Source organism: Pezoporus occidentalis, unplaced genomic scaffold (genome assembly GCF_034315485.1).
Source record: "Pezoporus occidentalis ecotype Australia unplaced genomic scaffold, CSIRO_AGI_Poc_V1 ctg91, whole genome shotgun sequence".
Taxonomy (NCBI): Eukaryota; Metazoa; Chordata; class Aves; order Psittaciformes; family Psittacidae; genus Pezoporus; species Pezoporus occidentalis.
Window position 1 is genome coordinate 2,162,818 of NW_026916273.1, and position 12,948 is coordinate 2,175,765.

Genomic DNA, 12,948 nt, shown 5'->3' on the forward strand with positions numbered 1-12,948 from the left:
AGCACATGATGACTTTACTTTTTAAAATTTATACTAAACTATTGAAAGATCTTTCAATAAAGACAGTTATAACGTATGCATGCAAAACTAGAGATAAGGTTTTAGATGCCAAAACATGAAACAATAATAATATTAGTAATTTTGCATCTTCAAAGTCATTTTATCTGAATGGAAAAATATGTGGAGATACATTGTAGATACCAGCAGTACCTACAGATGCACACATTTCAGAAGAAAGCAGAAATCAGATAATACAAGAAGTTCTAGACTCAAATTTCTTTAAAATGATAAAGTGTGAGACATGTCAGCAGTGTGCTAATGTCACTGCTTCACCCCAAGGGCTCACTTATAGTTGCAATTTTTCTTTAAGCACCCCCAGCTATTGGAGATTGGTTTAAATCAGTTCTCCGTTCTGGGGCACATGTGCATGCAGTGAGATTTTAATGATCCTTTAATGATCATTTATAAACCTAACAAATGAGTCCTACATTCATATGGCTTCAAAAATCAGTTACCAAACATTTTGGGAAGGAATCGTTATTTTTTCCTTCCATACCAATTTTCTATAATAAATCAATGATGAAGTTTCAAAATAGCTTACATGTAATTAACAATTGTTTTAATCTCATCACTTTCCTAACATTAGAGAAGCAGTGAGTCTGCAGCACATTCAAGACTCAATCTTTACTTTCTGATTGCTTGCTTATACTCCTGCATTGCTTACATATATTGCCTTTCGCTGGTTACACTTTCTTTTTAAACAGGAAAGCCTTGAAAATGTCACAACAATAGCAGATCAAACACTGAATAACATTAAAATGGGTTTTTAACACAGCATAAAACCCTGAGGTTTTTGTGAGACCTTGCTTTTCCTAGGGGTCACAGAAGCAGATTACTCAATGACAACAGCAGAAGCTATTGCTACTATGATTCTGAATGACACAGGCAGAAAAGCAGGATGCTTCCTGTAGCACACTATTTCTTGGTGTTGTTGCTGAAGACCCAGCAAAGACTGAAGCTATTGGATGTATATAAACCACAATATCTTTTATGTGAGGAGTTACAAAGTCACAGCAAGGTTGTCAGAACTTCAGATTGTAAATCTCTAATCTAAAATTCTTACACCCTCATCTAATTCTTACACCCTGGTCTACATATTAGGAAAAGTATCTACAATTCTACCAAGACACTATAAGCACTCCCTTTAAATCCACAAACTATTTTATAGCTTTCATATGCTTATTCTAAGACAGATCAGTTGTGGCATGAACAGATGTAGTGACCTCACACATATCCAGCTAGCTTGGATATCAGTAACACCACAAATTCCAACTGCTAGGTAATTACCAGGGTGCAGCCTGTTCTGAGGACTGCTATCATAGTTTCTGTTACCGGGAGCTAAATCAGCTCCAAGGAAGCTATTTGTAGCTATGCTGCAATCACACACATTGGCTTCACTGCAACCCTGATGACACTCCATTTATGTATATTGTTCCATTACAATCTTACATTTTGTGTTGGCTCTTTCATGGTAATGCCCTTCTACAGAACTTGGTGCCCAGAGAATGAAGTTACCACTATACATCATCTTCAATGATACACACCCTAACCCGATGCACTAATTAATTGAAGCACACATACATACCGTGACCATTTACAGACATCAAAATCTTCCATTCATAGTTAAGTCAATGCAATAATACGTTTTGGTCATGACTGAACAAATCAGTATCACTAATACTGAGAAGCAATCAAGTCTGCCAGACCTGATCCTTGCTGCATCCCAGCTTACACACAGAAACAGTTCTTTCACCCATCTATACCCAGGCATACAGATACAATCATATCTGCTTCTTCCAGGCATCATTCACTCACTCAGCCCAAACTTCCTACAACTTCTTCAGCTACCCAACCTGTCAATATGCTGTTAACACATCTTCATAGAGCTTTGCATTTTTCCTGCCTCCAGGTTAATAATTTTGTTCACTCCAATTGTATCAGTTCCTCTCTCAAATCCAGTTTCTTATTTCTACTTCTGTCCTTTCTGCCACTTGCTGGCAGAAATCTACAGTAAGTGGGCTAGTACAATTTCTTTCATTAACTTCATTCATTTTATTTTGGCAGTTTCTAAAGCTTCCAGGATACAAACAAGGCCCCAGCTACACCAATCACTATACAAATCAGCCACAGAAAGACAAACCCTATCCTAAAGGGATTACAGGCTGTATTTAAAATAAACAGAAATTAAATGGTCATGAAAGGAATTTGGGATGAAAAAAGGATATATAGCTAACACTTTTTTTGTTTAACTTACTAGTTTCATCCTGCATCTACATGCCTTTTGTTAGCATACTTTCATTTATGAAAGTAGTACCTATGGTACTACATTTCTCTTGGCCATTAGAGTGGTATATAAATGTCCCTATTTACCTTTTTAAAACCACATACAGCACCTTTCAAGATTCAAATGGAACTACAAAAGAGCTGTTTATATTCCATTTTAAGACTCCTGGCCCCCAGTAGTTTAAACTGCTTTGGTCAAGCACATAATCTCTTCTGTTGTCTCAATGAAACAACTGAGAATGTTAAGAAGCCATAGATCCAGATTTGTTTCCTACGCTGATAAGGATTGCCAGGGATTCCAGCAAATGTAAATGATGTTAGTTAGCATTTTAACAGTCTGCCATAAACAACACCTGCTGAAAAGCAAGGTGGATTTCAATAAGCACTAACCTGGCAGACGTTTTGCAAGTGGAAATCTTCCATTTTACGCCTATCCTCTACCTAAGTATGAACTTAACATAACAAAAAGCCTGCTGGGCGGAGCTATTGGATCTTAATGTCCCATCAGCTCAAGGGTTGAGTAGTCTCTTTGTATTAGTTGGCAATTTCTTGTAGGCTCAGAATTTACTGCCATTATTCTATGCCATGGCACAGCAACACCAGAGAAATGAACTGCGGCTAACCGAACTGACCAGCCAGCACAATTAAAATCACCAACCTTACAAAGTATCTACATGAGCCATGCTGGTTTATATAAAAGGCATGACAGTCTGGCCTCCCTTGGGTGAAAGCTGTCTGGCAACTTTGTTTCTGCAAACTTCTGTCTATCTCCTGAGTAAAAAATAATTACAAAAGATTAGAATACATGACAATACATACCTCTGTACTCTGCCAGCCCTTCCAGCTAATGTTATGCCTATTCCTCACAATATTAGTACTGGGATGAACAAATAGATTATTACTAGTGTAAGACAGTAATAAGGAAAACAGCATTTGAGCAGATGACCATACCTCTAATGTGCAGAACAGTCCTATGCATGCAGAGTGTAGTTTGGTCTGTTGAAATACAGTTGGAATACCTCCAAGCACAACGAGGTTCTTTGCGTAGGAGAGCAATGTAAAAACAGTTCTGGTGTTACGTATGAGCTATCCTCATCAATGTGTTTCTTTAATCTGTTCTATAACTCATCTGAATAAGGTAAAAAGTTTCTGGGAAACAAATCATCATTTTCTACATGTCATATGTGTCATAATTGCACAGAACAAAAAAAAAAAAAAAGAAAAGTGAGGAAAGAACAGCAGAGGCCTCCTTCCACTCCTACAACCACTTCTTTTATACCATTCTCCTTCAAGATGAGAACTCTTCATGAACCATTTGCAACTCTGAACCTTCCAGAGCCACTACTGTATTCTACTTCGCAGAACATACAGAAAACCCTGAAATCTCAGATCTGAATTAAAACTGAAAGCCTTGCACAGGGATAGCTTTGAAATGAAGGTAACTCAGTAGCAACACAAATCTCAATTCTCCAGAATTCTGGCAAAGAACATATTCAGCCTTAGGGGTGCCTAAACAGTTGCCATTTTCAAAGCATTATAGCCTCAGGATATGGAATACAGATCGTTTACAAATATGTTCTAACGAAATTGCATCAAAATTATTTAGGAAGTAATATTATGGTAGGTAGTTTTGGAAAGCTTACCAACTCTGGTTTCTTTCAAGCCACAGATCATACGCTAAATCCATCTGCTGTTTCTCTGTGAGACAGACTCACAAAGCTGCAAGCATGACTGGAAAAAAAGAAATTCGTAATTCAGTATCTACTACTCCTTCCCCCGATAAACATATTCTATTTTACCCACCCACACTACCAAACCATTTAACAGATATGGTGGTAAAACATTAAAAAAAAATTATGAAGCAGTTTTATCTTTAGCAAATTCTGTGAACTATATTTCGAATGTATTTGTCCCCCAAAACGTGTCTAGCTTTCTTGTGATGTTCCTATATATTGCTTACAAGCTTTACACCACCAATAACAAAAACATTATGTTCACCATGTAAACCACTAGCAGATACAAAGCGGAGTCTTTAGGTCTATTATGCAAGTCAAACTACGCTCAGGACAACAGAGAAGTTACTAATTGCATTTGTTACTTATTAAAATCCTATTGCTAGCAGCTTGCAAGATCATTTTACTTGCATACAATTGTACAAAACTTTTTTACTGTTATAGGACACTATTCCATGCCCTCGTTTATTATTACCAAAAAAATTCTTTGCATTACTGTAGTCCTTTAACTACATATAACTCACTTTTGTTACAAAGAAGAAAATAGAGTGTAATATGAAGCCCTAAAACCGATCATTTTTTTTTCCTTATACTTCTTGCAAAAAATTTGTTACTTCTTCATGCCCATTATTTATTTTTTTTTTCACTTGACAACGCGGGGTGTAGCTGTTTGCACAGTTGGTAGCAACTTTGAAGCCTGCCAATAACAGTCACTATCATGAAAGAAAGGAATACTTTAAAAAAAATCTCACCGAATTGTATTTTCAGAAAATTTCATTTGCTGCTAAACAATAAATCTCTCATAATAGCACTAGGAAAAGTAAAGCAACTCACACTGTAAGAGCACTTGTATTTTTGCCTCCAGCTGCTCCCACTTTTCTTTCTCATCCATCCTTCCTCATAACAAATTGCTCCTTTCTACAAAGGACTCGACTTCCCAAAATGTAAAATCATGGGTGCAACAGACAATTTTTTTTTTTTTTTTTTTTTTATTTTTTTTTTTAGGAAATACAAGATTTTCTACCTTGGGGTGAAGGAAGAAGATGGGGGCAGATATGGGAGAGAGGGTATGCCCACACGGTAGCAACTACTGATCCCACAAGGTTAGTTCACTGACTGTGAGTACCACCTTGGGGGAAATCGTTGAGACTTTTTATCCCATTTTTGACAGTGCGCTTTTCACCTTCACCTGATGCACCTAACTCGTGCTACTTAATCTTGTACAGCGTTAATTTACCTCACAAAAGGCACCAGGCCCTCTGCCTTCCACACATTTCCCACTCTCCCCAGGGACCCGCCCGCTCACCACAGGTTTTCACTGGCCCCCCTCCACTCCCATCAGAGGGGGCCCCGTTCGCCCCCGCAGCACGTGGCACTCCCCGCCTGCCACACGGCGCCCCGCAGCACAGGTGAGGTGCGGGCGCTGCCCCTGTCCCGCGGGGCTGCCCCTCCTGGGCTAGCCAACCCCTCCCGCTGCTCTCCCGCCCTCGCTATCTTCCCTCACGCCCTCTCCCGGCCGCCGGTCACCGCGCGGCTCCTGATCCGCGCCTCCTCCCTGACGGACGTTCTGCTCCGCCAATTACCGGCCTCCCGCGGGAGCGTCTCCTCCTGCAGCCAATGAGGCGGCGGAGCAGCCCCTGGGGCCCAACCCCTCTAATCTGTAACGGCCTGCAAAGCACCGAGCCCCGCCCCTCCTTCCTCTTCCCGACTCTTCATTGAATGAAGACCCCTCTAGCCAACCAGAAGTTCCCGCTGGGCTTAAAGGACTGCTCCGCTCTCCAATAGAAGTAGAGAATCGCACCGCGTCCGCCAATAGGCTGCCGGATGCGAGCTTAGGGGGCGGGCTCTCCCTCCCAGGCGGGCGGGGAAGGCCGTGGTTATCGATCCCGCTGCTGGAGGGAGGCGGCGGTGAAGCAGCAGAGAAAATGGCGGCCATGGCTGCGGAGGCGGCAGCAACTGCAGCGGTGCCGGGCGATGGGGGGGCCGGCGAAGCGGAGCCCGAGATGGAGCCTATCCCGGGCAGCGAGGCCGGCGCGGACCCTCTCCCTGCCGTCACTGAGGCCGTGGAGTCGGTGGTGCCTGATGGGGAGGAGGCCGACGGGGGAAAGGCTGCTCCCGGCGAGGCCGAGGAGCCGCCGCCTGTGCAGCGAGCCCGGAGCCCCGCCGGGACTCGGGAGCCGGAAGCTGAGAGGACGGAGAAGCTGCCGCTCTCCACCCCAGATGTGGACTCGCCCCAGGCCGAGCACCGGGGAGCGCCGAGCCCGGAGTCCGAGGAGGAGCCGCAGCCCTGCCCGCCGCCTGCTGGGCACCCCGAACTTCCCGAGGAGGAGCCGCAGCCCTGCCCGCCGGCTACTGGGGGCTCCGCGGAGCCGGAGCCCGGGGAGGAGCCGTCCCGGCCGGAGGAGGAGGAGCCGGATGCTGCTGATGCCGCCGCTGTCGAGCCCAAGTCCCCGGTGTCCGTGGCTCCGGCCGGAGGGGAGGCGGAGGCTCCGCTGCTGCCTGGCTCCGAGGTGCGGGTCACCCTGGATCACATCATCGAGGATGCCCTGGTGGTCTCGTTTCGGCTGGGAGAGAAGCTTTTTTCCGGGGTCCTCATGGACCTCTCTAAAAGGTGAGAGCTCACTGGGGAGCCCTCCTGAGCCCCCACCCACCGACGGGGCCAGCGAGCGAGCTCGGGGCCGCCTGACCGCTCTGCTCTGCTCCTTTCCTGCCCGGGGGGGGGGGGGCCCTCCCCCGAGGCCCGCGTGGGCTCGCCCTGCGGCGGTAGTGGCTTGAGCAGGGGCCCAGGGGCACGATGGTAGCCGCCCGCTCTCCCTTTCCATCCAGGGTCCACCTGGGAGCACAGCGGCTCCTGCCCCCGCGTCCTCCCCGGGGAGCAGAGACAGCAGCCCACGGGCATCCTCCTCGACCCTTCTAGCAGAGGACAGAGGGAGCGCGGACAGGCTGGCAGGTTCCACTTGCTCCCCGCCCGCCTCCGGCCTTAAAGCGCGGAACGGGCAGCGGGCTCTGCCGGCGTGCGAGCGGTGCCGGCGGCTGGCCCGTGGGTACCTGCCTCACTGTGCTGTCCTTGACAAAAGTAGTCCCGAGTGGGAATGAGAAAAGGGGGGAGCCGGAAGAGTGGCGAGCACATGGTCACTCCCTTTCAATTGGGTTGAGATTAACGTAGGGCATCCAGCTTCTCTGTCTGCCAGGGAAAGAGGACCTGAACTACAGATGCTGGCTTTTATTCCAGCCTTTCTACCACCGTAAAGACCTAGAGATCTGATTGACTCGTGCCTTGTATTGCCTTGGTAACCTTATTTTTCACTACATACTATTTTTCAGAATAATGGTTTTCAAGCAGGCTATTACAGCCGTGAAGTACAGTCATTAGTACTGATTGCCCCTTGTATGCAATGAATGAGGTGGAGTTTAAAAGGTTCTTAAATACCCTTTTTGGGGAGGCCTGTTGTGTATCACAAAATAACCTAAAGCCTTGTCAGAATGTAAGGTTTAGGGGTTGCGTTTTTTCATTGCCTTCCTATAGGAAGGAGTTCTTGGGAGGCCAGAAGTCATCATTGACACTGTATATCTTATAACTAATCTAACTACCATGTACAGGTGAAAATAACTTTCTGGTTTAGTGTTTCTTTTCTAGACATATAAAGACTAGGCAAGTGCATAAGAGAAAAGTGAAATCTGACCAGAGTTGTTATTTAGAATAATTGGTATGCAAAAAATGCAGTGCTTTGGGTTTTTTTTTTCCCCCCCCCAAAATTTTAAGCTTTGTATGTGGTCATATGCCTTTTACAACTCCCTTTTACATTACTAGTAGCTGTTTAATAACTTGCTGTGACATCAATATTGTCAGTGCTTTCTAAAAAGAAAGGTATTAAGCTTCACACTTGCCCTGGACCTCGCTTCTTGATTTTTGAAACAGAAGGCCTTTTCTGAAACCCACGTTCTGGATAATGTTATGGAAGCAAGTTTTTAAATTCGTCAGTAGTTGCGGTTTGAAATGCTAAGTTACCTGTTTATCTTTTGAAGCCAAGTAGTAAAATGTGTTCTGTAAACTGTACTCGCTTCTAGTGTGAAATCTGAAATGTCTCAGAGCAGGCCAGAAGGCATTACAGCTGAAGTTGTAATGCTACTTAACATCGATTCTTTTGTAGGTCTGAAGTTATATCAGCACATTGCATTGTTGCTCTGGTTAGCAGAGTGACAAAGCGCATGCTTGTGTACTTCTGTGAGTCTGTATATATGAAGAAGGAAAATATCAGCTTCTCCCTTCTGAAAGACATCATATGTTACTAAACATGCATTGACCACAAACATCTCGTTCGCCTGAGGTTTTCTTCTGCATGAGAAAAGGAACTTCAGTGCACATCTACTGCAGCCCTGTACAGTGAAGGTCATCTGTAGCAGGCAAAATGTGGGCATTTACATTGTGGCTTCAGTGGAAGCACGCATCTCAATGCCCCTGTTTTTAAGCACAGGCCCTGAGGCAAGTCTTCACAGTAACAACTGTGGAAGAGTGATACATGAAGGCTTGTGCTGTTACTCGCAGATTCTCCTTTGCAGTGCACTTCCTCCTTTCTCCCCATTCATATGATATGTGACCTCTTTCAGAGGTGCTTGTGGCATGGGAATCCAAAAGGTGAAATTTAAATTCTAAAAGCCAAGCTCTTCAGTGTGCCTGGACAAGAATTGAATTTCAAGACGTAGGGTCCACAGTATTTGCCTGGTGACAGGTAAATATAAGTAGATGAATAGAAGTCTCTGTTCAGGTGTCCCAGGGCAGGAAATGAAGTGGTAAGCAAACTCTAGAAATAAACCAAGAGCTTGCTACCTGTAAGAAAAGTGAAGCACTGTCAGAAAACAGGTGGTCCCAAGATTTAAATGAGTACTCAAGACATAAATTTTATTCTAGACTTTATAACTTTGGTGATAAGTGACTGAATGATAGTACAGTTTAGATATCAGCTCTTTTTTTTTTTTTTTTTTTTTTTTTTGTATAGCAGCTTGTAGAACATTAGTTTTTCATGAACTTCCTTCTGGATCTGTGGCAGGCCCTGGAATTCTTATAACTAAGTTTTTCCACTGGACCAAAAAAGAAAGCCATCTTCACTAGCTCACTCAAGTACAGGGGAATAATCTTACTGATCTCTTTTGCATTAGAAAAGTTTATATCTTAAACCTGCCAGTTCTTATTAAGTAAAAGTAAAACTTTGTATTAGAATTTACTCAGTAGCTTTAGAAAGTGGCTGATGTGTTCACTGCACATGCAGATACTGTTTTCGTTGTATACTGGGAAGAAAATAATTCCTGGTCCTCTTTGGATCTTAATTTCTTCTTTCCCGTCCAGGGCAGTGAAGGTGCTACTTCCATACAGTACTAAGAAGAGTTAAGTTTTAATGACTGTTTTAAAACCTGTCCACTAGACTCTTTTTTTTTTTTTTTCAGCCTTCTCAAGTCTTGTTCTGCATTACTTGTACTTCAAGGTGAGAGAAAAGCAAGAATGTCCCCATATATTTCTGGCTTTAAAGATTTTTTTTTTTTTGGGGTGGATTTTCACTGACTTTGCATTTTATTCTTGTGGATGCTGATATGAAGTCAGTGGTGTTTATATTAAAGGTCTGGTTTCATCTTCTCCTATATGCTGTAAATAGGATGTTCATTTAGGAATTTATAACACAAGAACACAAGCGCATTGGTGTTAAGTGGACTTTCTTCCTAGATTTATTTGAGGTAAGGAAGTATTTGCCTGTACTAATGGCAGTCTTAGCAACTCCACAGGAAGTTTTAAAAATCAGCAGAAAACAGGAACCCACATCTGAGTCCCAAATGCATTTCCTATGCAGTAAATAATAATTTAGAGGGACACATTCCCACTTTTCTTATTATAAAGGCTCATTGCACAAATAAAATAATGTGATTTTGCTGTTAAAGTTTATTACTACTATTTTCATTACTTTTTAAGTGTTTTATTGTGTGCTAGGGTAAGGTTCTGATATGAGTCCTGTAGTGTATGCCTAATGGAGTCATGCAGGTAGGAGAGACAGGAATTGCAGCCAAGCATCAGGGAGGAGAAGGCAATACTTGCATTGTTAGGGTGGGTAATGGAATGCTTCATGCATGTAGTTAACTTCCCATTCCACTGTACAAACTGCCATTGAAAACTACTCCTTAGGTGTAGGGCTTAAATAGAGCTGGTAAGCTTTCCTGTCTCCAGCATTTGAGCAGCACTGCTTAGGGTATATGAGATGTTAATGCCACCTGCTGGCTCAGAATTAGTGTAAATCTTGCTTTGCACCTGGAGGAAGTAAACAGTATGGAAATAGTTGATGAACGTAGCATTTGTAAACCTGCAAATGTAGGATTAAGAAGTCCTGGGTTTAGTTTGCTCTTCTAAGATAATTATTTCTACAATTCTTTTTTTTTTTTTTCCCCCTTCCCAAAGATTAAGGGTAGGAGGGGGTTTAAATTTATATTCTGCTATTTTGCCAACAGTCAGGACTTGGACTCTGTTGCTTTACCATTTCACTAAAATTTACCTTCTAGTCCTAAATGTGATAGACACGCATGTCTTCCTATTGTCTTTTTCTCCAAGCTGTTTCCCTTCTGCCTTGTGTGTCATCATAATAGCTCTTGGGGGGGGAGGGGAGAGCAAAAAGTTATTGTTACCTAAAAGCCTTAGATATCCAGAACATGCCCGGTGTGTTGCTAGTAGTCAGGTGTCTGAAATGATATCCTAATTGGGGTTTGGTTGTGGAAGATAAGGAAGGACTTCCTGCAGCAAGGTACACATGAACTATACGATGAAAACAAACTCTTGCAGACAGCTTCAAATTCATGTAATCCTAGTAGCAGTTTTCAATTCCAACATTCTTTCTTGGCAACTCTTGAATTCTACAGTTTTACCCATTTATTCATGGAACTGTCTATGCAGAAGGATAAGGATAAATAATGAACCGTTGCATCCATTCCCTAGTTTGTGTTGTCTCAATCTGCAGAACATCTGTTGGCTTTTAAAAATAATTTACATTTAGCACTTCTTGAAACTTGAGGTCTATGAATGCTCCCTTTTGGTTGGTATGAACTCCACATGGTGAATCTAGTGTGTTGTAACCATGTATGTCAAGAAAGCTTGGAGGGGGGAAAAATAGTACTCTCGAATTGATGCAAGAAGGAAACAGCAGAAGTTTTACTTGAAAAGAATACAGCACCTTTCTCCTTGCTCTTAAGATCTATTTTACTAATAACTTCATTTAATAAATAGGACAATATTTGGTTGACTTTGTCTGGGTAAGGTTAAAGTTCTATAGAAGTACTGATGCTCTATGATGTCTCAACAGTAAAAAATGTCTTACTCAGGATTGTGAACTCTGAAGCTTTTTGGTTAGTTGGGTTTGGGTTGTTTATAACTTACACTCAGTTTGCAAGGTGTTCCTCCAGCTCATCACCTGATCTCTTGTTGCTTCTGACAAGTGTAAAGGATCTTGGTGAAATTCTAGTGTTTAAGGAATATCCATAACACTTTGATATTTGCTTTTGTCCCCAGAACACTGGAAGCACAGGAGTGATGTGAGTGTGTGTACTTAAATTGTGTGTATCTTTCTGTGACTGACAGAGGCTGTAATGAATGGTATAGCGACAAATTTAGCCTCGCTTAGAGGACAGGGTTGGATCAGAAGACCTTGTGATGCTGCTTTCAACCTAAATTTTTCTATTTTTTTGTAATATTTCAGCTTCTAGATGAGAATAGCTTTTCTTGTGTCTTTATCCAAAATTTTATAATGTTATTTGTGGTCACTTATCAAATGTTTTTTTTTGAAAGGCTTACTCATTTCCAACTTTCCACTAGGAAAGTGAAGATGGCTAACAAAACTGGGCTGGCGCTTAGGATTTTGCCAGTATAGGTATAATGTATGTTAAAGCTGCTGCTTATCCTGAAAACACTTGCCTATCTGCTTCTGCCAGTGCAAGGGGTGTGACTTTCCCCTTTCTCAAACCAGTAAATCCTGATATTGCTTGTAAATAAGCATCTGTGGATTATGGCTCAAACTTTCTAAACAGTCTACTACTGTTTTTGTTGGACTATGATGAAAAAGATAATGATTAAACCATCCTCTTCTGGTGTGCTTTTCTGCATTCAAACAGCATGGATTGCCAGTGCTTTCTAAGAGTTGCTTGACTTGATTTGTGAAGTGTTGAGAGACAGGGTGGAGGTGAAATTTTCAGTATGCTTTATTTTTTTTTTCTGGTGAATCTTATCCATCTTGATGCTGAATTGGCTTGCAGCTCATCCATTAAGAAATGATACCATTCTCTTCCACGTGTCTTTGTTCTGACTGGTATGTGGATGATCTTGAAGTGTATATTCAGCTTTAATCATAAAGTTGTGCAATTGTGTAATGCTTTCAAATATATTAGCAAAATACTTTAAAATGGAACCGACTTGAAACTAGTAATGCTAACAGATGTGAGAATTAAAAGATAATTTCAGTTTAAACAGACTTTCAGCTTCATAAGCATTCCAGTAAAATTGTTATAGTTAGCAGGAAGCCTAAACTTAAAGTATTCTATCTTTTAAAGTTTACTTTTATATCCTTGATAGAACTCCCAAGTTACAGAAAACCTTCCAGTGAAAAGGTGAGAGGTAGCTTCCCACTTTAGGGGAGGAAAGAAGTGATTATTTTTGTACTCTTCAGGTTTATCGATGTATAGAGATTCTTCTGCCTCTACAGTGGATAATTCTTCAAAGTCTGCATCGGCATCCTGAGTGGAATCAGTTTCCTGGAAGTTGAAGACTTCCAAAGGGCTCCTAACTTTGTGGAGAGGTGTACTGTAAGCTAATACGGCTTTTGTTTGGTATCCAGTAGTTGTTTTCCAC

The 12,948-nt window shown here is 42.3% G+C and overlaps 2 protein-coding genes across 13 annotated transcripts in view; one reads left to right on the plus strand and one right to left on the minus strand.

The window, feature by feature from the left end:
* FABP6 (fatty acid binding protein 6) overlaps positions 1 to 5,043 on the minus strand; it is a 56,588-nt gene extending 51,545 nt beyond the window's left edge. For 5 of the 8 annotated variants that reach the window (XR_009962113.1, XR_009962115.1, XR_009962114.1 and 2 more), the window contains exon 1: positions 3,987 to 4,355. Coding sequence is in view for 1 of the 8 variants with exons in the window: in XM_062605321.1 (XP_062461305.1) it covers positions 3,987 to 4,017 (31 nt within the window). In the remaining 7 variants the exon portion in view is untranslated. Of the gene's footprint in view, positions 1 to 3,986; positions 4,356 to 4,723; positions 4,790 to 4,910 lie in introns of those variants that run through there. The other 3 variants (XR_009962112.1, XR_009962116.1, XR_009962117.1) reach the window with 3 other exon arrangements.
* Positions 5,044 to 5,772: 729 nt separating this feature from the next.
* The window catches only part of PWWP2A (PWWP domain containing 2A), a 37,350-nt gene continuing 30,174 nt past the window's right edge, over positions 5,773 to 12,948 (plus strand). For 3 of the 5 annotated variants that reach the window (XM_062605264.1, XM_062605263.1, XM_062605262.1), the window contains exon 1: positions 5,773 to 6,687. In XM_062605264.1, the coding sequence (XP_062461248.1) occupies positions 6,002 to 6,687 (686 nt within the window). In that variant the 5' untranslated portion in view covers positions 5,773 to 6,001. The remainder of the gene's footprint in view (positions 6,688 to 12,948) is intronic. The other 2 variants (XM_062605267.1, XM_062605265.1) reach the window with 1 other exon arrangement.